General features: G+C 47.2%; 1 protein-coding gene across 1 annotated transcript in view; it reads left to right on the top strand.

Moving 5' to 3' along the window:
* LONP2 (lon peptidase 2, peroxisomal) overlaps nt 1–25,123 on the top strand; it is an 860,677-nt gene that overhangs the window by 107,846 nt on the left and 727,708 nt on the right. Inside the window, exons 4-6 of the mRNA XM_085638877.1 lie at nt 1,142–1,264; nt 11,930–12,108; nt 20,371–20,465. Of these exons, the coding sequence (XP_085495003.1) occupies nt 1,142–1,264; nt 11,930–12,108; nt 20,371–20,465 (397 nt within the window). The remainder of the gene's footprint in view (nt 1–1,141; nt 1,265–11,929; nt 12,109–20,370; nt 20,466–25,123) is intronic.

Here is a 25,123-nt window from a genome sequence, read left to right as displayed (position 1 = left end):
AATGCCAGCTCCCACAAGAGGTGGGGACCAGGCCTGGATCGCGGGGGCATTCCGGCTCCCCGCTGTCCCCAACGAAGTGGCTGGACCCCTATATAAAGGCCTGTCCCCGGGGGATGGGGTCCCCTGGGTCCAAAATGACCGGGGAGGGGGGGGCCGCACGGCCCTCCTACCTAATGTTTTTTCAAGAGCCAGCAACTCTTTTGAGGCCCCATCCCCTTTCTCCACTACCCTGCAAATGTGCCTCCTGGCGTGCTCCTGGTTGGGGGATGAAGTCCCTCTTACTGCTGATGGACCTTAGGGGCCAACATGACCTCCTGTTACCTACAGTGAGCCCCACACAGTGGGATTGCTGAGAGGTGGTCAGGGGCCATTACCCCTTTCTCCACCACTCTGCAAATGTGCCTCTCGACACACTGCTGGTGGGGGGGATGAGATGGCTGTATTCAGTGTTTTCTTACACGACTCCCAGGAAACAAAGCAAGCGTATTCCTATAAGAGTGTTATTTCAACGTTGTGAGTAATCCCTTAAATTTGCAATATTTTTCCACCTTAACTCCAATTCTAAACATGCACTTAAAAAGAGTTGGTGTAAGTTGTGTTACTATGGAAAGTGCTCAAAATACCCCATTTATTCTGGCAGGGAAGGATTTCTCCCTACACAAATATAATTCTCCATATGTGGAAAGGAATGTTCATATGCACATTTCCCCTACCCTTTTGTTGAGGTTAGTTTTAGGCATGGATCATTGAGTGGAATCTGTGTACCTCTTTTAGTATGAGTTGGATTGTGATGGAAGGCACTGTAAGTGGGCTGGTTATAGGAGGCTGGCTAACAACCTGGTCCTTGGTGAATTTCCTCATGATTACCATTAAATCTTCTCATCTCCTTGTAACTGTATGGCTCCTAGTGGAGACTGGCGGCCATTGAACACATAGTCCTTGACATTTTGCATATTATTAGAAGAAATAGTTGTCAATAAATCTATTTAATTTAAAGATTTTTCTGGGAAGGTCTTTGGGGTGTGAATCTACAATTGCATGGTATGCCTTATTTTTCCAAATGTAGAATGTTTAGTAGCTGTTCACTGTCAATGTATATTGGTAGAACTGAGAAATATTACCAGCTATTTTCTGCTCTAAGGTTTTAGATGCTGTTGGTCTTGAAGAGCGTTTCAAGATGACGATCCCACTTCTTGTGAGGCAAATTGAAGGTCTGAAGCTGCTTCAAAAAACCAGAAAATCAAACCAGGATGATGACAAAACGGTATGATTAGCATTCGCGTCACATTGATTCACACCTGAAACTGTCATTCTACTACTCTAGTTCTCCCCCTGAAGGTCCAGGTCCTTGTCTCAGTAGTGGCTTGTATCTTTCCCTAAATGGAGGAAGAGGTGACAAGCTGAGATTTAAAAGGAAAAAGGAAGTGGGATCCTGAAGTGATTATGTAATAAAGGAAATACTACTCGGTAACTATAGAACCATAATGTGAAATATAAACTAGAAACGGCTGAAACCTCAGCATTCATTTTCAAATAGAAATGTTCCCTGGAAAATATTTTGTACCTTCTAGATTATGGTCCCAGAAATTCAAAAGCCTTATCTTGGTAATAGATGGACTGCTGTTCTTATCTTGCTGTAATTAGTATGTTACACAGACTGTATGAAGAATCTATCAGCTGTTTGTAATCAGTTTTCAGATTTGTTTTATTCTGGATGTTCTCTTCACAAAGTTTCATATGTATGAAGTGGTTTTTAATGAGCAAAAGGGGATCCATTCGGATGTTTATTTGATTTATGTCTTTCAAGAGCAAGCCAACGCTTTGATTCGCTGAGTTAGGAGTGGTAGCAGAAGTAATCACACACCCTTTTACTACCTGTGACATCACAGGACTGACCCATGGACCTGCTCTTCACTCTTGAACTGCCTGCTTTTTGCTTCTGGGTGGATTATGGGACAGGGGGTGTCAGGTATAGAAAATAAGTCCTTCCCTCATTATCTCTGAAACAAGTGCACAGGTTAGTAAGAGGAAAGGGCAAGTTGTGGCCCACAGCTGAAACCAATAGCGATTACTAGTTGACTTCCGTGCTGTGTAATATGACACCTGGTAACGTCTGGACACGTTCACAGATAATCTATTTCAACATACTCTACGTCATTGATTAGGCGCAGCGTGAAGGTAAGCTGCTTTTGTTTTCCTCTTATCTACTCCTTGCACAATCCTGGTTAGACCTTTGACTTTGGTCCAGCGTGACTCTTGCTCCAACTTTTTGCTCTTCAGACTGACACTGCAGCGAATGAGCATTTCGGATTCCTGGGCCACAACTCTGGAATGAGTTGCCCTAACCTCTTCATTCTGTCTGTGTCCATCCACATTTGAGGAGAGAGTAGAATACGATTTTATTTTCCTCAGCTAGTTCATAATCTTTTTACCAATGTTTTTTTTCTTTTCGCATTACCCACTGCGTGTTTAGTTCCCCATGGAAAAGAAATAATGGGAGCTGCCCTATAGACCCCAAGTGGAACCGATGCATACATTTATAAACGAAAACCATGCATATAAGAAGAATAGCACTGCATAAGACGTATTTAGTGAACTTGAGGGGATTCTTTCTTGGGTCAACGGCTAACTGATTCCCCCTCATATGTGTGTACACATCATTTCACCAAATGAATGCAATTGCTGCCATTCTGTTTACTTCACTTTGGCGATACACCCAGTGCCAGCATTGCGTTCTCCTCCACGTTATTAAATATCTTGGACTCTCCTTTTTAATTGAAGACCTCCTCTGCACTCAAACCTAATTTTACTTGTCAGGACGAAGGCCCGATAATCACTTTTTGGGTTTAAATGCTGTTGACTATTGCGGCCACAAAGACAACGGAATGAATAAATGCAGAGTATATGTGAAAAGAGAATAATTCTGGAGTCTCTCCAAGATACTCTGCTACTTATTACGGAGTCTGTCGCCATTCTTTATCCTTATTACTGAGCACATATTGAGCAATCCCTTCTTTGTAGTATTGGCACTGAGTGTTCTCCCTGGACACTGAGCACTTTCTAGGTTCCAGTGGGAATATCTTTGTCGAGGAACTGTTTTCACATTCGTTACTCTTAATGAATTGTTTGTTTCAATGACCTAGTCTTATGCAGTAATAAAACGTTGCTGTTGGTATACATGTTTGAGTTGCCTAGCTTTCCTATGTATTTTTTGGGGGGGGAACATAAACTTTAGACAAACATACATGCATACATTTCTACACACTTCCATCTATGTACACCTAGCGCCTGAGAGAGAGGTTCTGTTACGTGAATTCACTCTTCTCACCAGTGCTTAAATGTCGCAGTGCACCTTATGTCACCATTTCCTGAGTGGTTCCAGTTTTAGATTGAGACAAGCCGATCCAGCAATCCTGTAATTTTTATCCACTCCTCGGCAGATCGTTTTATGCACAGATATCCAGTTCAAGGACATTTAGGGCTCCCTCTTCCAGTCCAACTCCAATGCAAAAATCCAGGGGCCACAAAATATGCCTCTTGCTTTTCCACATCTGATTGAAGTAGTGTATGTCGTGGCTGAGGCGCGTTGAGAGATCTGTGTGTGGTACATGAGTCTCTACACAAGTGAGCAGCAAAGTGTATCCCTCTCCGATGTTTTCCGTCTTGCAAGTATGTGTATCCCACCTTTTAGTTAGGTCAGTTTCAGCAGCACTACTTTATTTGCCAGATGGCACCAGTGTGAGGATTGTGGTTTTGTGTAAAGTCTTTGTTTGAACCCACTGTCCAAAGAACGGCGTTTAAGTGTTGATGTGCCTCTGGTGGCTGAGGCAAGCTGCGATCTGAGAGCCAGGCAGTCTAGTTGGGGCATAACCCTAAAAACTGTCCAATAACTATTTTAAGATTTTAGAATTGCATCTTGGCTGGTATTTTGAGTTGGTGGCGTACGCTCATGCAAATTTATATTTGTTTTTTCATTGTCATTTGCGTTGCTTAGTAGATGCTTTGCAGACAACTGTTGAAGCTTTTTGAAGTTGGACACTGATTGAAGAGTAAAAGCTGATTGGTCGCACACTGCTACACCTACCAAGCGTGTTCCCCCAATGAAAAAGTGGTCCCTGAGGTCAGCGTCGGCGAGTACGCCTATGCCCGAGTCATGAGTGCGAGTATGCGTGGCGTGTGCCATCCCTGGACACGTGTTTCGAGGTTGTTGCCTCTCGTCAGCAGGGAGTAGGAAAAGTGTATGGGGTTGCTGTGTAAGCTGCTAAAATCAATAACAGGTAAATACCTCTCGTAGCGCGCAGGGCGTACACCATGAGCCCGTCGGCCCCACCGGCTCAAGGGAGCCTGAATATAAAGTAAAAGCTGATTGGTCGCACACTGCTACACCTACCAAGCGTGTTCCCCCAATGAAAAAGTGGTCCCTGAGGTCAGCGTCGGCGAGTACGCCTATGCCCGAGTCATGAGTGCGAGTATGCGTGGCGTGTGCCATCCCTGGACACGTGTTTCGAGGTTGTTGCCTCTCGTCAGCAGGGAGTAGGAAAAGTGTATGGGGTTGCTGTGTAAGCTGCTAAAATCAATAACAGGTAAATACCTCTCGTAGCGCGCAGGGCGTACACCATGAGCCCGTCGGCCCCACCGGCTCAAGGGAGCCTGAATATAAAGTAAAAGCTGATTGGTCGCACACTGCTACACCTACCAAGCGTGTTCCCCCAATGAAAAAGTGGTCCCTGAGGTCAGCGTCGGCGAGTACGCCTATGCCCGAGTCATGAGTGCGAGTATGCGTGGCGTGTGCCATCCCTGGACACGTGTTTCGAGGTTGTTGCCTCTCGTCAGCAGGGAGTAGGAAAAGTGTATGGGGTTGCTGTGTAAGCTGCTAAAATCAATAACAGGTAAATACCTCTCGTAGCGCGCAGGGCGTACACCATGAGCCCGTCGGCCCCACCGGCTCAAGGGAGCCTGAATATAAAGTAAAAGCTGATTGGTCGCACACTGCTACACCTACCAAGCGTGTTCCCCCAATGAAAAAGTGGTCCCTGAGGTCAGCGTCGGCGAGTACGCCTATGCCCGAGTCATGAGTGCGAGTATGCGTGGCGTGTGCCATCCCTGGACACGTGTTTCGAGGTTGTTGCCTCTCGTCAGCAGGGAGTAGGAAAAGTGTATGGGGTTGCTGTGTAAGCTGCTAAAATCAATAACAGGTAAATACCTCTCGTAGCGCGCAGGGCGTACACCATGAGCCCGTCGGCCCCACCGGCTCAAGGGAGCCTGAATATAAAGTAAAAGCTGATTGGTCGCACACTGCTACACCTACCAAGCGTGTTCCCCCAATGAAAAAGTGGTCCCTGAGGTCAGCGTCGGCGAGTACGCCTATGCCCGAGTCATGAGTGCGAGTATGCGTGGCGTGTGCCATCCCTGGACACGTGTTTCGAGGTTGTTGCCTCTCGTCAGCAGGGAGTAGGAAAAGTGTATGGGGTTGCTGTGTAAGCTGCTAAAATCAATAACAGGTAAATACCTCTCGTAGCGCGCAGGGCGTACACCATGAGCCCGTCGGCCCCACCGGCTCAAGGGAGCCTGAATATAAAGTAAAAGCTGATTGGTCGCACACTGCTACACCTACCAAGCGTGTTCCCCCAATGAAAAAGTGGTCCCTGAGGTCAGCGTCGGCGAGTACGCCTATGCCCGAGTCATGAGTGCGAGTATGCGTGGCGTGTGCCATCCCTGGACACGTGTTTCGAGGTTGTTGCCTCTCGTCAGCAGGGAGTAGGAAAAGTGTATGGGGTTGCTGTGTAAGCTGCTAAAATCAATAACAGGTAAATACCTCTCGTAGCGCGCAGGGCGTACACCATGAGCCCGTCGGCCCCACCGGCTCAAGGGAGCCTGAATATAAAGTAAAAGCTGATTGGTCGCACACTGCTACACCTACCAAGCGTGTTCCCCCAATGAAAAAGTGGTCCCTGAGGTCAGCGTCGGCGAGTACGCCTATGCCCGAGTCATGAGTGCGAGTATGCGTGGCGTGTGCCATCCCTGGACACGTGTTTCGAGGTTGTTGCCTCTCGTCAGCAGGGAGTAGGAAAAGTGTATGGGGTTGCTGTGTAAGCTGCTAAAATCAATAACAGGTAAATACCTCTCGTAGCGCGCAGGGCGTACACCATGAGCCCGTCGGCCCCACCGGCTCAAGGGAGCCTGAATATAAAGTAAAAGCTGATTGGTCGCACACTGCTACACCTACCAAGCGTGTTCCCCCAATGAAAAAGTGGTCCCTGAGGTCAGCGTCGGCGAGTACGCCTATGCCCGAGTCATGAGTGCGAGTATGCGTGGCGTGTGCCATCCCTGGACACGTGTTTCGAGGTTGTTGCCTCTCGTCAGCAGGGAGTAGGAAAAGTGTATGGGGTTGCTGTGTAAGCTGCTAAAATCAATAACAGGTAAATACCTCTCGTAGCGCGCAGGGCGTACACCATGAGCCCGTCGGCCCCACCGGCTCAAGGGAGCCTGAATATAAAGTAAAAGCTGATTGGTCGCACACTGCTACACCTACCAAGCGTGTTCCCCCAATGAAAAAGTGGTCCCTGAGGTCAGCGTCGGCGAGTACGCCTATGCCCGAGTCATGAGTGCGAGTATGCGTGGCGTGTGCCATCCCTGGACACGTGTTTCGAGGTTGTTGCCTCTCGTCAGCAGGGAGTAGGAAAAGTGTATGGGGTTGCTGTGTAAGCTGCTAAAATCAATAACAGGTAAATACCTCTCGTAGCGCGCAGGGCGTACACCATGAGCCCGTCGGCCCCACCGGCTCAAGGGAGCCTGAATATAAAGTAAAAGCTGATTGGTCGCACACTGCTACACCTACCAAGCGTGTTCCCCCAATGAAAAAGTGGTCCCTGAGGTCAGCGTCGGCGAGTACGCCTATGCCCGAGTCATGAGTGCGAGTATGCGTGGCGTGTGCCATCCCTGGACACGTGTTTCGAGGTTGTTGCCTCTCGTCAGCAGGGAGTAGGAAAAGTGTATGGGGTTGCTGTGTAAGCTGCTAAAATCAATAACAGGTAAATACCTCTCGTAGCGCGCAGGGCGTACACCATGAGCCCGTCGGCCCCACCGGCTCAAGGGAGCCTGAATATAAAGTAAAAGCTGATTGGTCGCACACTGCTACACCTACCAAGCGTGTTCCCCCAATGAAAAAGTGGTCCCTGAGGTCAGCGTCGGCGAGTACGCCTATGCCCGAGTCATGAGTGCGAGTATGCGTGGCGTGTGCCATCCCTGGACACGTGTTTCGAGGTTGTTGCCTCTCGTCAGCAGGGAGTAGGAAAAGTGTATGGGGTTGCTGTGTAAGCTGCTAAAATCAATAACAGGTAAATACCTCTCGTAGCGCGCAGGGCGTACACCATGAGCCCGTCGGCCCCACCGGCTCAAGGGAGCCTGAATATAAAGTAAAAGCTGATTGGTCGCACACTGCTACACCTACCAAGCGTGTTCCCCCAATGAAAAAGTGGTCCCTGAGGTCAGCGTCGGCGAGTACGCCTATGCCCGAGTCATGAGTGCGAGTATGCGTGGCGTGTGCCATCCCTGGACACGTGTTTCGAGGTTGTTGCCTCTCGTCAGCAGGGAGTAGGAAAAGTGTATGGGGTTGCTGTGTAAGCTGCTAAAATCAATAACAGGTAAATACCTCTCGTAGCGCGCAGGGCGTACACCATGAGCCCGTCGGCCCCACCGGCTCAAGGGAGCCTGAATATAAAGTAAAAGCTGATTGGTCGCACACTGCTACACCTACCAAGCGTGTTCCCCCAATGAAAAAGTGGTCCCTGAGGTCAGCGTCGGCGAGTACGCCTATGCCCGAGTCATGAGTGCGAGTATGCGTGGCGTGTGCCATCCCTGGACACGTGTTTCGAGGTTGTTGCCTCTCGTCAGCAGGGAGTAGGAAAAGTGTATGGGGTTGCTGTGTAAGCTGCTAAAATCAATAACAGGTAAATACCTCTCGTAGCGCGCAGGGCGTACACCATGAGCCCGTCGGCCCCACCGGCTCAAGGGAGCCTGAATATAAAGTAAAAGCTGTCCAGGGATGGCTAACGCTACTCTGACTTGCACGCACCACTGAGCATAGGCGTACCCGCCGACGCTGACTACAGGGACCACAGTTCTTTGGGGTAACACGCTAGTGGGTGGAGCAGTGTGCGACCATTTTGTTGTAGTTATTTAGTGGCTCCCTGAGCCCCGACAGCCGACGGGCTGTAGGTTACGCACCTGCGTTGCTACGAGAGGTACCAGACCTGATATGATTTTAGCAGCCTATACATGCAACCCCACACTCTTCCTACTCCCTGCTGACGAGCGGCAACTACCGCGAAACACGTGTCCAGGGATGGCTAACGCTACTCTGACTTGCACGCACCACTGAGCATAGGCGTACCCGCCGACGCTGACTACAGGGACCACAGTTCTTTGGGGTAACACGCTAGTGGGTGGAGCAGTGTGCGACCATTTTGTTGTAGTTATTTAGTGGCTCCCTGAGCCCCGACAGCCGACGGGCTGTAGGTTACGCACCTGCGTTGCTACGAGAGGTACCAGACCTGATATGATTTTAGCAGCCTATACATGCAACCCCACACTCTTCCTACTCCCTGCTGACGAGCGGCAACTACCGCGAAACACGTGTCCAGGGATGGCTAACGCTACTCTGACTTGCACGCACCACTGAGCATAGGCGTACCCGCCGACGCTGACTACAGGGACCACAGTTCTTTGGGGTAACACGCTAGTGGGTGGAGCAGTGTGCGACCATTTTGTTGTAGTTATTTAGTGGCTCCCTGAGCCCCGACAGCCGACGGGCTGTAGGTTACGCACCTGCGTTGCTACGAGAGGTACCAGACCTGATATGATTTTAGCAGCCTATACATGCAACCCCACACTCTTCCTACTCCCTGCTGACGAGCGGCAACTACCGCGAAACACGTGTCCAGGGATGGCTAACGCTACTCTGACTTGCACGCACCACTGAGCATAGGCGTACCCGCCGACGCTGACTACAGGGACCACAGTTCTTTGGGGTAACACGCTAGTGGGTGGAGCAGTGTGCGGCCATTTTGTTGTAGTTATTTAGTGGCTCCCTGAGCCCCGACAGCCGACGGGCTGTAGGTTACGCACCTGCGTTGCTACGAGAGGTACCAGACCTGATATGATTTTAGCAGCCTATACATGCAACCCCACACTCTTCCTACTCCCTGCTGACGAGCGGCAACTACCGCGAAACACGTGTCCAGGGATGGCTAACGCTACTCTGACTTGCACGCACCACTGAGCATAGGCGTACCCGCCGACGCTGACTACAGGGACCACAGTTCTTTGGGGTAACACGCTAGTGGGTGGAGCAGTGTGCGACCATTTTGTTGTAGTTATTTAGTGGCTCCCTGAGCCCCGACAGCCGACGGGCTGTAGGTTACGCACCTGCGTTGCTACGAGAGGTACCAGACCTGATATGATTTTAGCAGTCTATACATGCAACCCCACACTCTTCCTACTCCCTGCTGACGAGCGGCAACTACCGCGAAACACGTGTCCAGGGATGGCTAACGCTACTCTGACTTGCACGCACCACTGAGCATAGGCGTACCCGCCGACGCTGACTACAGGGACCACAGTTCTTTGGGGTAACACGCTAGTGGGTGGAGCAGTGTGCGACCATTTTGTTGTAGTTATTTAGTGGCTCCCTGAGCCCCGACAGCCGACGGGCTGTAGGTTACGCACCTGCGTTGCTACGAGAGGTACCAGACCTGATATGATTTTAGCAGCCTATACATGCAACCCCACACTCTTCCTACTCCCTGCTGACGAGCGGCAACTACCGCGAAACACGTGTCCAGGGATGGCTAACGCTACTCTGACTTGCACGCACCACTGAGCATAGGCGTACCCGCCGACGCTGACTACAGGGACCACAGTTCTTTGGGGTAACACGCTAGTGGGTGGAGCAGTGTGCGACCATTTTGTTGTACTGATTGAAGAGTACACCAGCTGAGATTGTGTTTGTCTCGGGTCTTGTGGATAGTCGCCATATTTTTTTTTCTGACAACATTTGCAAAATGGAGTGCCCATTTCTATTTATCAATTCTGTCTATCTTTCTTTGACTTATTTTGGAGTCTTATTTGTTCAGGAACTTTGGGCAATGTTGCATTTGTACTTACAACAATTATGTCAAAAGTAGAGGTCGTACAGCAGTAAAAATAAATTACATTCTGATGATGTCAGGCCTAACGAGAAAGGAGGGGGGGGGTAGTGCGGAACTCATGGAATTCTACGGAGTAACATAAAAACTCAGCGACATTCGCAGAGTTCATCAAGTGGATGCAATCGCCACATCACGCATATTTTTAACTCCAGCAGCTTGTTCTGTGCTTCAAAAGCCGCCTAAACGGCATCATGCAGCGCACCTGAGGGCACTCCTTCTTTGCGCCCGGTTGAGTAGATTTTCGACTCAAGCAGCATCTTTCTCGCCGCAAGCGGCTGCCCGCATTGACAAAATATCGCCAGGTGCAATCCTAGAGCCCGAAAATCGTACAAGGGGATACCAATTCTTGCTCGTGCGTGAAAATACTTCGTGCCAGCAGAGCAAAATTTATCGCTCATCCTTACTAACGAGAACGGTGTATGGATTGCTCTAGCACAACAGAACGCCGAATTAGAGAGCAGACTTAAGAGGACAAACAAATAGTTTTCACCCAGTGTTGCAGACTTCTGCTGAAGAGGAGTCTGTATGTGAAGATTACTTTGGGGGGCGGGAGGGTCGATGGGGAAGAGTCTTCAAAAGTCCTTCCACCACCGGTCGGAGTGAGAATCGGCAGGACGCGTACCCGTGTCGGAGGGATGTTTTGGTAGACACACACATGTGTCTCCTAGCGATACAGAGAACCTTGTAATCCGGAAATATATATCGATATACTTTGGAAGGATCTGTGATGTGCATGTGTTGCACTGGCGTGACTCACGTGGATGATTATCTTTGCACTGTAGGATTGTAGCCCATAGCTATATATGAAGTCTTTGATCTAACTAGGCTGATTGAACGACTATCCGTGTCTGGTTTGGACGTATGAGCACTATATTTTCTGCTATTTTGGATGATTTCCGGTTTTTGTGTTTAGCCCTGAAGAGTCAGAGTTTGACTTGCTCTCTGACGAAACACGTGTCGGCTGGCTGTTTGTGTTCTCACCTGATGACCCATTAAAGGATACATAAAAATCGCGAAGCTTCAGCATTTTCATGTCATACCGAAGACACACATATTTTGTGGAACTGATTATTGTATGAGTGCACGGGACTGTTCTTTCAAATGATACGGAAACAAGTGGAAAAACTATGAAGTCTTCATCTGTACTTTGTCTCACTGTTTCCCTCTCCCGCATGAATAAGCAAAATGAACAGAGGAACTGGTTTGAGTCAAAGAGAGGATTTTGCCAGTGGGAGCAATAGTCTCGTTAAATATAATGTAAATAAAGTTTGTTGCCAGTCCTCGACCATTTAAGAACATAGAAAAAGAAAAGCGAACTGACAACAGTGAATGGTTTAGATAAATGAGATAGTATGTGGATGGGTTTCTGAGACCGCAGCGTAGGATTCAGGCACCAAAGTGAAACAATGAATTTCCTCCTATTTTGTGACTTGTTTAAAGTTCTTGGGGAATTTTCCAATAAATTAACAATCACCTAATATATAAAGTTAGTCATAAAACAAAATCTAATTCTCCAGGAAATTAAAGTGCTCAAGAATTAGCAGCTAATTTTAATATAGTTGTTGGAGGATTGAATTCATATTCAAGGATATACGGATGAAAAGCCGCCCATTTCTTTAATATCTGTGTTTCGGGAGAAGCTTGTTCAGTGTGCAAAGCATATGCTGCTTGCCATGTACTTTAATGTCCAAACTAATTATATACTTTTCTCTGCTTCCTAGACCATAGCTATCCGCCCCTTCCGGCGGCTGAATCAGATTCCAGGGAAACCGTTTTCAATTGATGCTGAAGAGGATGAGGACGATGATGATGTCGATGACATGGCGATGCTTGAAAAGAAAATTAAATCTTCAAGTATGCCCGAGCCTGCTCTTAAAGTCTGCATTAAGGAGATTAAAAGGTTGGTTTTAATGGAAAATAGTAACCGATTTCAAAAGGATATGATGTACTTTTAGTTAGAAAGTGTATTACATTACACATTGTTTACCTACCCAGCTCCTCATTATTTTGATTGCCTACCTTGTGTGCACACCAGCTCAGTTGACCAAGAAAATAGCATGGTTCCTTTTTTTTGTGTTCTTTAATACCAAAGATGTTGCCTTTTAAAACCCAATTTGAGTGATGGTTCTTGCACCTTTTCCCACGCTCTGCCAAGGATAGTGCCCAAACTATCACAAATTTAGCTCTCGGATCAGTCCTTCAGAATTTAGCTTATTCAATTGAGGAAAGTAGCGAGCTACATAATGCTCATGGTCCAGAATACTTAGCTGCTTTGAAAACAGTATCCAGCTCTCCACGCTGACGTCAAAAATAACGATCTTACCGTATTAAGCCAGCTTCAGACACCCCTGCAGAACATGTACAGTTGCCATTAAAATATTCTTCGCAACTTAATTTTTTTCTTGAAAAGGAGAAACAAGATGCAGCCCTGCTGATTTTTGTAGATCCTTTAGCAGCTTTTCATACCATTGCTCATTCCGGCTGATGATCTGGGGGTGCACCTGCTGATACACCTGGGAATGGGAAAGTGTTGGGTATTTTGCCAGCACAAAAAGACAATTGTAAGAAATCGGGTTGGTGGTTGAGGGGGCTGAAACCCTACTCAAGCAGGAACCACAATCCTGGTCAGGGTGAAGTCACAAGAACACCCTAAATGAACCTGTGCTCAACTCTCTGGTAGCTTGGCACAGAGGCTTAACTTTGAGGCAATGAGTAAAGTATTTGTGCAACACTTCAAACAGTAACAAAATGTAAAAAAACACAAAAGGATCCCATACCAGATTAGAACAATAGAGTAAATGTTGTAAATGCTAATAAATAAAATAAGACCAAAACAACAAAAATCCAATCCGTAGGGCCGTGTATATGCAATTTTAAAGATTTAAGTGAAAATAGCACCAATAAGTACCAACTGTGGTTATCTGGTTGCGCCGGACCGGGACAAAGTCACAAGTTGGGGCTAACTGCGATTTAGTGCGGGCTGGCTACAGGGACCAAGTTACACCCGCTGAACAAGAGTACCTTAATTCCTGGTTGCAGAGCTTTGAGTTCTGCTTCTAGGATGCGTTGTGCAGCTGAGCTGATGCGTCTGTTTCGGGGAGCTGCGAGGCTGCGATTGTGAGTTCCTGCATTGTCATCGATGAGGCTGTCAATGAGGGAAGCTTGCGATACGGAGTTCTGCATTGAGGATGCATCGCGCACTGCCTCGTTCTGAAGAGACTGTGGATGCAAGTTCTTTGTGTTCATCAAGACTGCTGTCAATAAGAGGTTTGCGTTGTGAGGTCCTGCCTCAGGGATGCATCACGCAGCAGCAGTTCCAGTGCAGACTGCAAGGTTGATGCAGAGTTATTGTGCTGGAAGAATCCTTGCAGCAGAGGCGGTGTGGCGGTTTTGCTCGTAGTATTGCCACGCAGCGGAGGTGATGAGTCGGTTCTGCTGGATCCACAGGTGGGCTGGCAGAGCACCTTCTGGTCTACTTCCAAGGGTCCAAGACTGGTGTGGCACCACGTGGCAGGGTAATGCTCACAGTTGCAGAGTCCTGGTGCGCCTTGACACCTTTGGGCATTTGTTTGCGCTTTATAAATTGCCAAATCAAATCAGGTGCTGGTTATAAGAGGCTAGCCCTTGGAGTTACTCTGGTGGTACTGGATTCAGGTTGAAGTTCCAGTCCTATTCACCAAGGCAAGAGGGCAGCAGGCAGCAGTCTATCAGGGCAGGAGTCCAGCAGAGTGGTAGTCCTTTCAGCAGCACAGCAGCCCTTCTTCGTAGTGGAGTCTTCCATAGGTCAAGAAGTGTGCTGAAGAGTTGGTATCTGAGGTACAATATTTATACCTGATGCCTCCTTTGAAGAGGTTTCCCTCTGAAGTGCACAGTTCTCCTGCCTCCTCTGCCCTGGATCCAGACTAACTGCAGGTGGTATGCAATCCTGTGGGTGAAGGCAGGACACAGCCTATTTAAGTGTAAGTGGGGCTGTGCCTAACTTCACTCTCCCATCCTGCCAGTGATGGCCCATCCAGGCATTCCTAAGCTCTATATTGTGTGTCCTGCAAGCACTAAATAGCTAAGGTAGAAAAATCCCAACTTTCTAAAAGTGGCATTTTCAAAATTGTAATAAAAATTTGACTTCACCATAAAAGCGTATTTTTCATTAAAATTCCAAAGACAGCAAACACGAGCTGTTCCGGTGTTGTCAATTTGGAAGTCACATATTGAATATAATAAGGTGACTCCAATGTTATCCTACGGGAGAGGGAGATCTTGCAATAGTGAAAAATGAATTTGAGTTTTTTTTTTTTTTTTTTTTTTTATTTCACCAAAAGTTTTCCAAATTCATTAATAATAACCACACGGGCTGCAGTGGCAGGCCCAAGACATTTTAAAGTGCTACTTAAGTGAGTGGCATAATCAGTGCTGCAGGCCCACCAGTAGCATTTAATATGCAGGTTATCTGCATATGTAGTACCACTTTAATAGGGACTTGCAAATATGTAAATATGAGGGGAAGGCGTGGCCAGCCAAAATGTCAGACCGGACGCTTTCTAGGGCGTCCCTTCTCCCCATTGCCTAATCCTGCGGCATCCTGTGATGTTTTGCTGCTGTCCTGCCTCCTTCGGAGCTTAACTCCTCTCGCTCCTGAGGGAAGCCTGGGTGATCCGGTGGTGCTCGACCCCTGGGGGAGAACGACGCGCACTCCCAAGTGAGCCGCTGCCTGCATTATCCTGGCCCGGCCACGTTGTTTCCTGCCGCCTTGTTGCTGGCCCTGCGGGAAGCTCCACCCAGCGTAGAGAAGCCTGGCGATCCAGTGGCTCCAGCAGTGTTGTGGGAGAGGAGGTTTTATCTGCTTGTGTGCAGCACCATAGAGCTGACCCTGCGGGGGCCCATTGATGACAGGCATTGTCTGCCGGAGGCCTGCCCAGGCTCCAGGGACCTGTGTCGGAGCCGGGCAGTGAGGCCTGGGCCCTTCAGTAGGTGGGGTGGGGATACCCTGCTTGTATCCTCCACTCTTCAGCCTGCGGGGGCCTCTGCTCCCGTTGGTGCACGGGAGGCTGTTTTGAGGAGGATCAGCTTTTGAGAGGCGACTGGGAGTGCCCCACACTTGCTGGCTGATGACATCTACTGGCGGCGGCAGTGGGCCCTGCGCAGAGGACTCGGACCTGAGGTATTTTTGGGCTCAGAGCCCCCTTCATTGACCGCGATGGGGAGTCTGCCCTAGGGAACTGTGTGGGCACTGTAGAGATGCATGGATTGTGTGTGAGGGGCTGCACAGGCCGATTGCTGGAGTCCCATATGGTGCAACAGGAGGAACTCATGTATCCTGCAAACCGTTCGACTGGTGGCCTGAGAGGCCCCCAGCCGTGTATCTGTCGGAGCCCTGTGCCACATGCGGGCTCAGGTGTTGGACTGTGTCAGGACAGAGCGCAGCCCTCTAATAGGGTAAGACTACTTCTCTGGAGTATTGGATGCGGGGGGTTCCTTGGAGGTCCTTATGAGTGATACCTCACTTCGGTGAAGCCCAAGTTCCTTTCCCCCCCCCCCCCCCCCAGTGCACTGGATGCTTCACTGCCCCTGTGGGGGAGGTGGAGCCCGGGGAGAGGCCTCTTGCTACTGGAACACCTTTTGGAACTTGTGTGCTTCCTGCCTTGTGGTGAGTCTGACTTTATCTGTAATCATGGTCTTGACGCCTTCCCCTGCGTCCCCCCTGGGAGGTCATCCTTACCAGTGACATCTTGGTTTCCTCCATGGGAACTTGGTCTGGGGCGCTGCCAGTGTCCCATTCTACCTCGCAGTAACTGCTACAAGCACCTGGGATCATTGAGGGGAGTTTTTTACTTGAACCTCGGGGTGAATCTGGAGCTCGTATATTGCACTGTCTCACACTCACCATGAGGAAGGGCAGACCCTAGAGGCAATTGCAGGAAAACACCATTACGTAGTACAACTTGTCCTTCGAGGGCTACTCTTGACCCCTGAATGGCCTTCAAAAGGGCAGCAAGCGATGGCTCTCCCAGACGCTCTGGTGAGTGCTCAGGCGTGTCCCGATGCCCCTGCCTGGTTATTCTCTGAGTGGCCTGGCACGGAGTAGTGTACTGCTGGATCCGGAGTGCATTGCTGACTTTTTTACTGCCCTATCGATTCCAAGGTTGGGGGACGTCGCGGCCCAAGAACTGGATGCGGATCTCATTCTGGAGGAGGTCCAAACGGCCCTGCCCTTGTCTGTTGAATTTCTAAAAGAAGTGTGTCCAGTCAAGAAAGGTTAAACAAAGATTACAAATTGTAAACCAAATTAAGAGGATTCTAGATCAACTAAAGGATGTTTTTGAAAGATTCTGTGCCTTACCTGCCAATGGAACAAGCTCGGGAAGCTGTGGATGCTGCCTTTGTGCAAAGGTTGGTTCTTAAGGTTCAGAAACAAATGCATTCTATTTGTACTGTTTTCTTAACTATTTGCCTGAGTTGGTCACCATTGCCAAAAACTGTGTAGCAGTGCAAGAAAGGAAAAGGGAATCAAATGAATGTAAATTGATGGCTTTGCAAATGCAGTCATTTCAAAAAAATGAAAAAGAGAGGGGAAGGTGGGTGGTGAACAAAGCGTTTGATCAGGGTAGACATGGAGGGGGTTGAGGGGCAGAACCCAAGGTAAAAAAAGAGAAGATGCCCCTCTAGAAAACGTATTGATTGTGATTTCAGAGTACATTGGAAGTGCAGTTACCCCAATCTGCCTTCAAATGTGATCTGATCTTACTGGATTTGCCCAGATAAGTCAGAATCAATGTCCAGACTAGGAGGACAACACAAAAGGCAGCAACTACCCTGTGAATAACACAAGGTTTTACAGAATCCCCATTCATCTTTTTACCCTAGTCTTTTTTTCTTGAGGTTCTACTCTGGTTCAGTATGTAGACAATGTGCTACTTTCTTCTGCCACTCATGACCAGCGCACGGTTGATTCATTATATCTGCTTACTGAATCGGTCAAGAAAGGGCATAAGGCTTCTAGAGAGAGGTCACAATTTCTCCGCTGGGGAGATGTATCTTTCAGCTGACTGGGCTGAAGCCACCAGTAAGTTGTCAGGCCCGATGACAGTCTCCTCGGTATGAACTGTCTTGGCTATTGCGTGGTATTGCAGGCAATAGATGCTAGGTTTTGTTTCCGTCGTTAAAACCTTCCAAGATTATGTAAAAAGGGAAACCCAGAAACCATTGCAGTGGACTTAGAAGGCAGAGCAGGCATTTGTGAAAGTGAAAGCAGACATTGTCGCCATCCCCCTGCCCTGTGTTTGCCGGACTGCTCCAAGCTCTTTACGTTGTATTGTCATGAATAAAACTAAAACGAGTGCACTCTTGTGTAATTGGTGCAAGATACTGGGACCAAATGAAAACGATCATAAATTGTTCTTTCACCCTGTGGTCAGTTGCTGCAACAGCCTGCCTGGTGGAAGCATCTGCCCTCCACTCAATCGCAGACATCCCAAGCCAGCAATTGGATTTTTCAATAAGGACGTCCACTGAAACTATGAATGGTAGCATAAGGCTGCTCCTGTCCTGGCTCAAGCCTAGGGATGAAATGAGGTAGTAGCACAAGATTAGAATAGCTTGTGCAAGATCTGAGCTCAACAGGCAATGGCTGACTTTCAAACGTTCCTTTTACTGCCAGGGTTGGCACCCCTCTCTCCACCATCACATCCACTCCATTCAAAATGTTGTTATCCCTAATGCCAATGACCTTAGTACCTATTGGCTGTCTGATATGTCCAACTTCTGTTATATCTTCTTCTTCACTAGTGTTTCCCCCTTGTCCTCTTGCTTAGGCATTGGTACACGTCTCCTCACAGTTACGATACGCAGCATGCAATAAATGGGCACAAGTGGAAAACCTCATCTGACTTGTAGGTCAACGCTCCAACTGTGTGGTGCAGATAGGGGATACACTCACTCATTCAACAGTCAAACATCCTCAGTGGTGTTTCATCGGCACCTGTGTTCCTTTTGTACCCTTGCTCCTGCACAGTCTCTGGTTTTCTTGGAGGGGGGGGTCATATGTCACTGCTTCAGGTGGTAATCTGGTTTGCCTAATAGAGGGTGATCAGATGTGGGTATGAGCAGCTATGGTAAATACGCCTATGCTCAAATATGTTTGACTTTTTCAAGATTCTTATGACTATCATGATAGGCGACCACCATGGTATTAAGGTGTACCTCATACTTCGTGACTAGGGTGAGCGCGTTTCTCTTACATCACAGACATTGGTACTAGTCCTGCATTTCCTTTGCAGTCAGGTGTCTGCATCTCAAGTGATCAATAAGAGGAAGGCAAGGCTAAGACCCAGAATGCCTTGGGTTACCACACTTAAAATATGGTTGTGACATGGTGTGCATGAGAGCATGGGATGCGGTTGCCTTTGCGCATATCATTGCCCATGATATAATAGATGATTACAAGTCACTATGAAGTTACAAGTTAGTGGATGATGTCCTGTACTCCCAAGCACCCTGGTCGATTTGATGTGTCAGATTCCCCAGATCTACAGACAACTCCATGATCCCGAGGACCCGCTGCATTTCACATACCACAAAGTGTGAAGCATAGATGTGTAACCCACACTGTCAGAATGTTTGTGGAAGATATGTTACCAGGCCTTGGGAGCTACCAGTGTCAGATGGGCGCACTGAGTAGCCCATAGCACATTTGGAATATCCGTCTCCGTGAGCCATTGGGGAAAGCAATTTGCTAGTAAGAACCATTCAGGAGGGCATCCATGACTTGTGTGAGGATCTTTGAGTAGGCGGTCTATGACAACCAATGCACCATGTCCACTGTAGGCTTTATGAAGTTAACAGTAAATAATTTTAGTATAGCAAACAGTTTAAGAAGGTGGGGTGGTGGCATTAACTGTCTGTATGTGAATGTCGAGCTCCGGCTCCCAGGCATCCTCAATGGAAGCCAGAATGTTGTTCTTGGTTTCAGCCAACATGTTGTTTGGACCTCCATCTAGTTAACGGGATTCAGCTTTGTCCTGTGCATCCTAGGTCGTCTTCTGCTTCTTTGGACATGCATTTGTCTTTGACACTGGGCAGTCTGGACCTCTTTGCATGTTGAATCTCATTCTGGATCAGAGGTGGGATCTGGCAAAGCAGAATAAAATAGCGAGTAATGGATGCATCCATGTTATTGGTCTTCAGTGCAAGCGATGAGGCCTGTATATATTGACCTATGTACTTTGCTTCTGCCATGTGAGAAGGAACCGTGTTCAGAAGGTCTTTGTTTTGGGGTTGTGGTACGATTGTTCCGTGGCCCTTTGAATCTGTGAAGGAGGAAATCGGGATATCTGTGTGTTCTTGTGTGTGTTTGGTGTCTGATCTTTACAAAATTATTTTTTATTCTCTCGTCAGGTGTAATGTACCATCTTTTTGCTGGTGGAAGCTTTATGGGGCAATTGCCTGTGCGCATTTTAAATTCTAGTTACTGTATGTTATGTTTTTTACAACACTTGGTATTTACCACATGTGACAACAACCCTCACTTATGTCAAATACCTCATGCTGTATTTACCACATGTAATAAAACATTGTGCCCTATAAACATTGCATGCACTATATAGCATGCACTATATACGTTGTCCGATAAACTTGATAGCTATTGCACGCAATTTTACGGTTTACTGTGAAGGAAATCCAGGGATATGCGATAAGTACTGGACCATATGGTATTGCCTTTTCAAAATGACTTGGAATAAGATTAAACGTTTTTTCACCTTATTTGTGGCCTTAATGCCACTTTATGTGATGCTCAGCTCCTTTCAAGCTTCCTACTGCTTGCCTTTACTTCTCTGTTTTTATTTACCTATATGTTTATTGAGGAGTTTTGTAGAGAGCCTTTTCTTTTGGTTCTCTGAATCTCTTTGAATGCTGGCGTTAGCTATCGGTCAAATGTGACTGCGGTGTTGAACACAGTGAGATTTTGACTTTTGTGTGTTTTAGAGGTGTTTCTGGTTAATGTGGGTTCAGCTTGAGGGTGGCTGCTTTTTCAAGACACATTTCGGTTTGTAAATTTGAGCCCTGGGTAGATGTTTCTGGAATCTATACTTTTGTTCTTTGGCCTACAAGGTATTGTGGGCTACAGACCCAGAAATCTAAACCCAGTTTGTTGCTTGCTTTTTGCCAGATTAAAGAAAATGCCTCAATCAATGCCAGAATATGCTTTGACAAGGAACTATTTGGAGCTCATGGTAGAGCTGCCTTGGAGTAAAAGCACGACTGGTAAGTAAATTGTAATTTACAACAATTACTTCGAAGAAATCTGCAAGCCAAGTGGCACTCTTCAAAATGCAGTAAGGAAACTCTCCATATCTGTCCAAGATAGTTTTAAAACGTAACTCTTGCCAAACACACAGACCTGGAGCAGACAGGCAGTTGGATAGAAAGGAAAGTTCACGGCGTTGTAGTTAGGAATATTTTGAACCTGTATTTGCCTTTCAACAGGATGTGCACCTCGTTCAATTATGTATTCTTAAGTCCATTGCCTTTAAGATGAATCTGTTCAGTGAGAGGTGGACCTCTGCAAAGAGGTTTGTGGTTATTATTAAGTGTTTAGTAAACGGTAAAATTCCATGAGTATTTACCGAACCCAAGGGTGTCCTAGTAGACCGACAGGACTTGAAAAAGCTGCACACAGGCGCCCTGATTGTTCAGTTTTTACAAAGAAATTCCTCTGGTGACTTATTTGCCATGACTTGGTTAGTGCTTTGAAAAGACAGTGTCTGGAGGGAACCAAACACTAATACGCTGCTCACTTGGGATCTTTTTTGTGGGGTGTGATGTGTAAATGTAAGTATTTTTTTTCCTGGAAATAGAAATATTTACTGTTGAGCTAGTTACTGGTTAGAACAGTCTCGACCGAATAGCATACACATTAGTGGATGAGGCACAGCTTTCTTAAGCAAATTCAACAATATTGCTTTTTGTTTTTTTGTTCTAGAAGGATTTGAACACAATGTGTGAAGAGTCGCACGTGTTTCCTTGAAAGAACCTAGCCATTCAGCGCTGCCAAATTCCCCTGGCCAATGCGGGATGTGCTGCACCAGGCCATGGTTTTTCTTGGAATTCTGGGACTTGTAGTCTTGTTAATTCCTCTGTAAAACTGGACTACGATGTAAAAAAAAAACTTGGACTAGAGAAGCGGCCTATCACGCATGGACCTGGGAAACTTGGCAGATATGATCATTCATGTACTTTATGTAGAGCCGTTGGTAGCACCCTTAAGCATTTTTGTTATACAGATGTTTGTTTCTAGCTCTTTTCAGTCATGCAAACTGCCCTAGATTTTGTCATTCCATTCCAGTTGTATTTTCAGGCTGAGGAAGGGAAATGTTTTGTAAAATGTTACTCCCTTTGGCGTTTGAGGGATGGAGCCTGGTGACATTTATGAAATAAGTCTTTTATTCTTGCCATTCACATGTGAGCATTATATTAAAAAAAAAAAGTGTCCAATCCCATTTGGAGAGACAAGGGAGTCACGGGGGCAAGCAGGGGCTACTGAGCCTCACTCCTGGAGATTGAGGCCATTTGTCTCTTATGTCTCCGGTTCGCGTCCGAGAAGGGCTGTGCAGACTAGGACGATGACAGCCTCTTCAGCCCTTAACTCTCAGTGGTAGCAATGGCAAGCAGTCACAGGCTTCTTGGAGAGGTAGTGTGGGTGTGCTCAAACTCAGAACTCCGCAATCACACAACAGCACACTAAATGAATGTCCAGCACAGCGCTTATCCTTTCAAGAAAGACAAGTGCTTTAATGCACACTGTAATGTGAATATTTACACAGTATAGTAACACAATGTAATTCAGTGTCCTTCGCTTTATCAGGCAGTGCTGCGCCACGGTCTGTCTCCTGAATCTTCTCCTTCGATCCATGCTCTGTTCCTCCTGGGTCTGGATGTTTCTACCCCCCCCCTCCCCCCCCCCACCTCCACGAGTTATGAAGAAGGCAGCACGCTTATGGCTCAGTTGCAGTGATATCAATTATGAAATCAGTATGTTTAATTTGTAGTTCTCCATTTAAACACATGCAGTGGATCCGGCACCGCAAGATCTGTGCAGCCACTCGTCTCTGTAGTACGCTTGCACCCTCCTGACAGGTTACGTGCCAGTCGACAGCGCCATTCATGAGTAGAGTCATCAACTGGCATGGGTGCAAATTCAGGACAGTGAGTGTAAAAATTCAGGACAGAAGGTCAAAATTCAGGATCAAACTTTGGGACAAAGGGTAAGTTTTAAAGTCACTTCAGAGGAGATCGCACAATAATATATAAGTAAATAGACAACCAACATAAGTGCAAGTCAAAATAAGTTTAAATTATGTATTAGGTAAACAAAAGCTCCAACTTGTACAAATACGTGGCCAATTGCATATGCTTGTTTTTTAAGTAAGTAAGTATTATGCTTGTAGAGCACACAAATGCCGAGGCGTCATGGCACTGAGGAAGGACACGGGTTTAGCACAAGAGAAGTAGCATTACTTCTGCCTAGCAAATAGCCAAGTCTTCAGAAACTTCATGAATCGAGGTCTGGACGGTTGGAGTCCGATATCGTCAGGTAACTCATTCCATAGTTTGGACGCCCGGTATGTCAGGCTCCTACCATCTCATCTAGCTCTATGTATTCTGGGGATCTGGACTAGACCTTTGCTGGCCGATCTAAGGTTGTGCCGAGGAGTGTACTGCAGAAATAGTTTCTGTAAATCCGCAGCTCCTCCCCCGAACTGGGTTTAATGTACCAAGCACAGAGCTTTAAACTCAATTCGCTGTTGCACCTACAGTCAGTGAAGAGTTTTGATGCTGCCGGATATATGGTGAAACGTAGGCATATTCAACAGCATTCTAGCTGAAGCATTTTGAATACACTGCAGTTTTGATAGTTGACGCTTATTTATGCCCATAAAGAGGGCATTAACATAGTCAATCCTAGAAAGGATCAAAGCAATGAAAACGGATATCCATAATTCCGGAGGGATAAAAGAGAAGATTTTTCGTAGGATTTCAGCTGGAAGAAGCAAGCTGATGTAAGCTGGTTAATTTGGCCTAGGAAGCTCAGCTGATCGTCCATTAAGATTCCCAAGTTCCTGACCTTTCCTGCGGGTACAGGGCAGTTTCCTGCCTCTGCCGGCCACCAATCCTGGTTCCAGAGCGGTGCACCAGACCCAAACCCCATCACTTCAGTCTTGCCGGTATTTAGCTTGAGATAGTTCTGGTGCATCCAGTCCACGATATGTTTTAGACAGCCATGGAATTTTCCCGCAATGGTGTCTGTGTTAGAAGAGCTGGAAATGACCAGTTGGGTGTCCTTGGCATATGACACTAGCGAAAAGCCATGTCACTGGACAATGTTACTTCCATCTAATTTGTTTTTTTGTTTTTTCCCTTGCCTTCAGGCCCACCAAATGCCTTAATTGCCCAGACTGACCCATTGTCATTCTGTATGCCACAATCAGCCGTCCGACAGAAGGACAAAGGGTTCATCACAGTCTGTGAGAGGCTGGGGAGGAGCTGTTCTTGAGCACAGAGGAGTGCGAGGCGGCCCCAGCAGGGAGTTCTCGCAGTTCAGGGTGCTGAAACCCCCAAAATTACAGACACAAGGCGTCCGTAAGAGGGATTGTCACGGACTACGGATGTGACTTCCATTTAACGGACGGTCCGTGAAATTTACAGACGGTTGGTCACCCTATTCATGAGCCCCACTTTGTCCATTGGGGCCGAAGTCGTGCCTGGCGTCCGTCTAATTGCAGCCGGACCCGAGTACTTCACAGGTCTTTAAAAGACCATTTACTCGTTAATGAGGCCTTTGTTGTGTTTTCACCCCTTTTTACAGCCACTCTGCCTATGGCTGGAAGACTTAGCGCCCCCCCCCCCCCCGAAATCTTTTTCAGCCCCCCCCCCGAAATGTGGCTCTAGTTGCCCGCATGCCAGCAAGTGTACCTGTGCGCTGTGCTTGTGAAATCTCTTGTATTTAATGGACATCAATGTAGCCGTGCCAGATGAATCTTCAAAAGCAGAGTTTCAATGCGTGCTGCCAGGGTAAGTACACAAAATGTGCGACACGGTTTCAATGTGTTCAGCCACAGAAAGTAAACAAAAACAAGTTCCCCACTAAAGCGGAAGGACACAGTGTTTCCGCGACGGGACCTGAATTAAGAGCCCCTTTTAAGACACATTAAATAGAAGAGATTTCACGAGCACAGCGCTGTGCAGGCGAACCTTAAAAACCGCATTGCCATCTCCTTGTCTCCCCAAGGGAATGCCTGACTCTTTGCTAAAAATAGCTATTGTTTTAAAGACGTGTGGTTAGTTTTATAGACAATCCAACTAAATAAAATCGGAAATTCGTCTCCACCAACTAAGTCTTTAGAAAAAAAAAACATGGAGCCACACTGCCATCTTGTGGTTAATTATTCACATTCCGACTGCAGCTGAACATCTACTTTATCTTTACTAGAGATTCAGAGGGAAAGCAAACGGAAAATCTTACTGTTCTCGTTCAACTACAGGCGGAAAAGGCCAAAAGCACGTGAGGCACTGCTTACAGTTCAGTAAAGAGAAAAGCAAATCTTAATGCTGATAAAGAGGTGACGTTGTGAAAGAAGCAATAAGGCTCCAACATTTTAATACAGAAACAGGTGGGTGTAATTGCTGGAGCTTGTTCAAAAATATAGACTAGAGAGGATTTGTGCCAAACTGGCTACCTTCCTCCATCCTTGCGATAGAGTTGCTAGGGGTAGTAATGGAACACCTGTTTTTAACAGCTGGGACACCATGTAATAATGCTGGAGGTGCCCAGTGGTGCACCAGTGTCTTAAAGTTCACACTGAGTGTCATACATCATTGAAGGGAAAGCCAACAGGCAGCGCTAGATTCCAGTCTTCTGATTA

Source organism: Triturus cristatus, chromosome 12 (genome assembly GCF_964204655.1).
Source record: "Triturus cristatus chromosome 12, aTriCri1.1, whole genome shotgun sequence".
Taxonomy (NCBI): domain Eukaryota; kingdom Metazoa; phylum Chordata; class Amphibia; order Caudata; family Salamandridae; genus Triturus; species Triturus cristatus.
The sequence above is the reverse complement of the archived record's forward strand: the minus strand, read 5'-3'. Positions and strand labels throughout refer to the sequence as shown.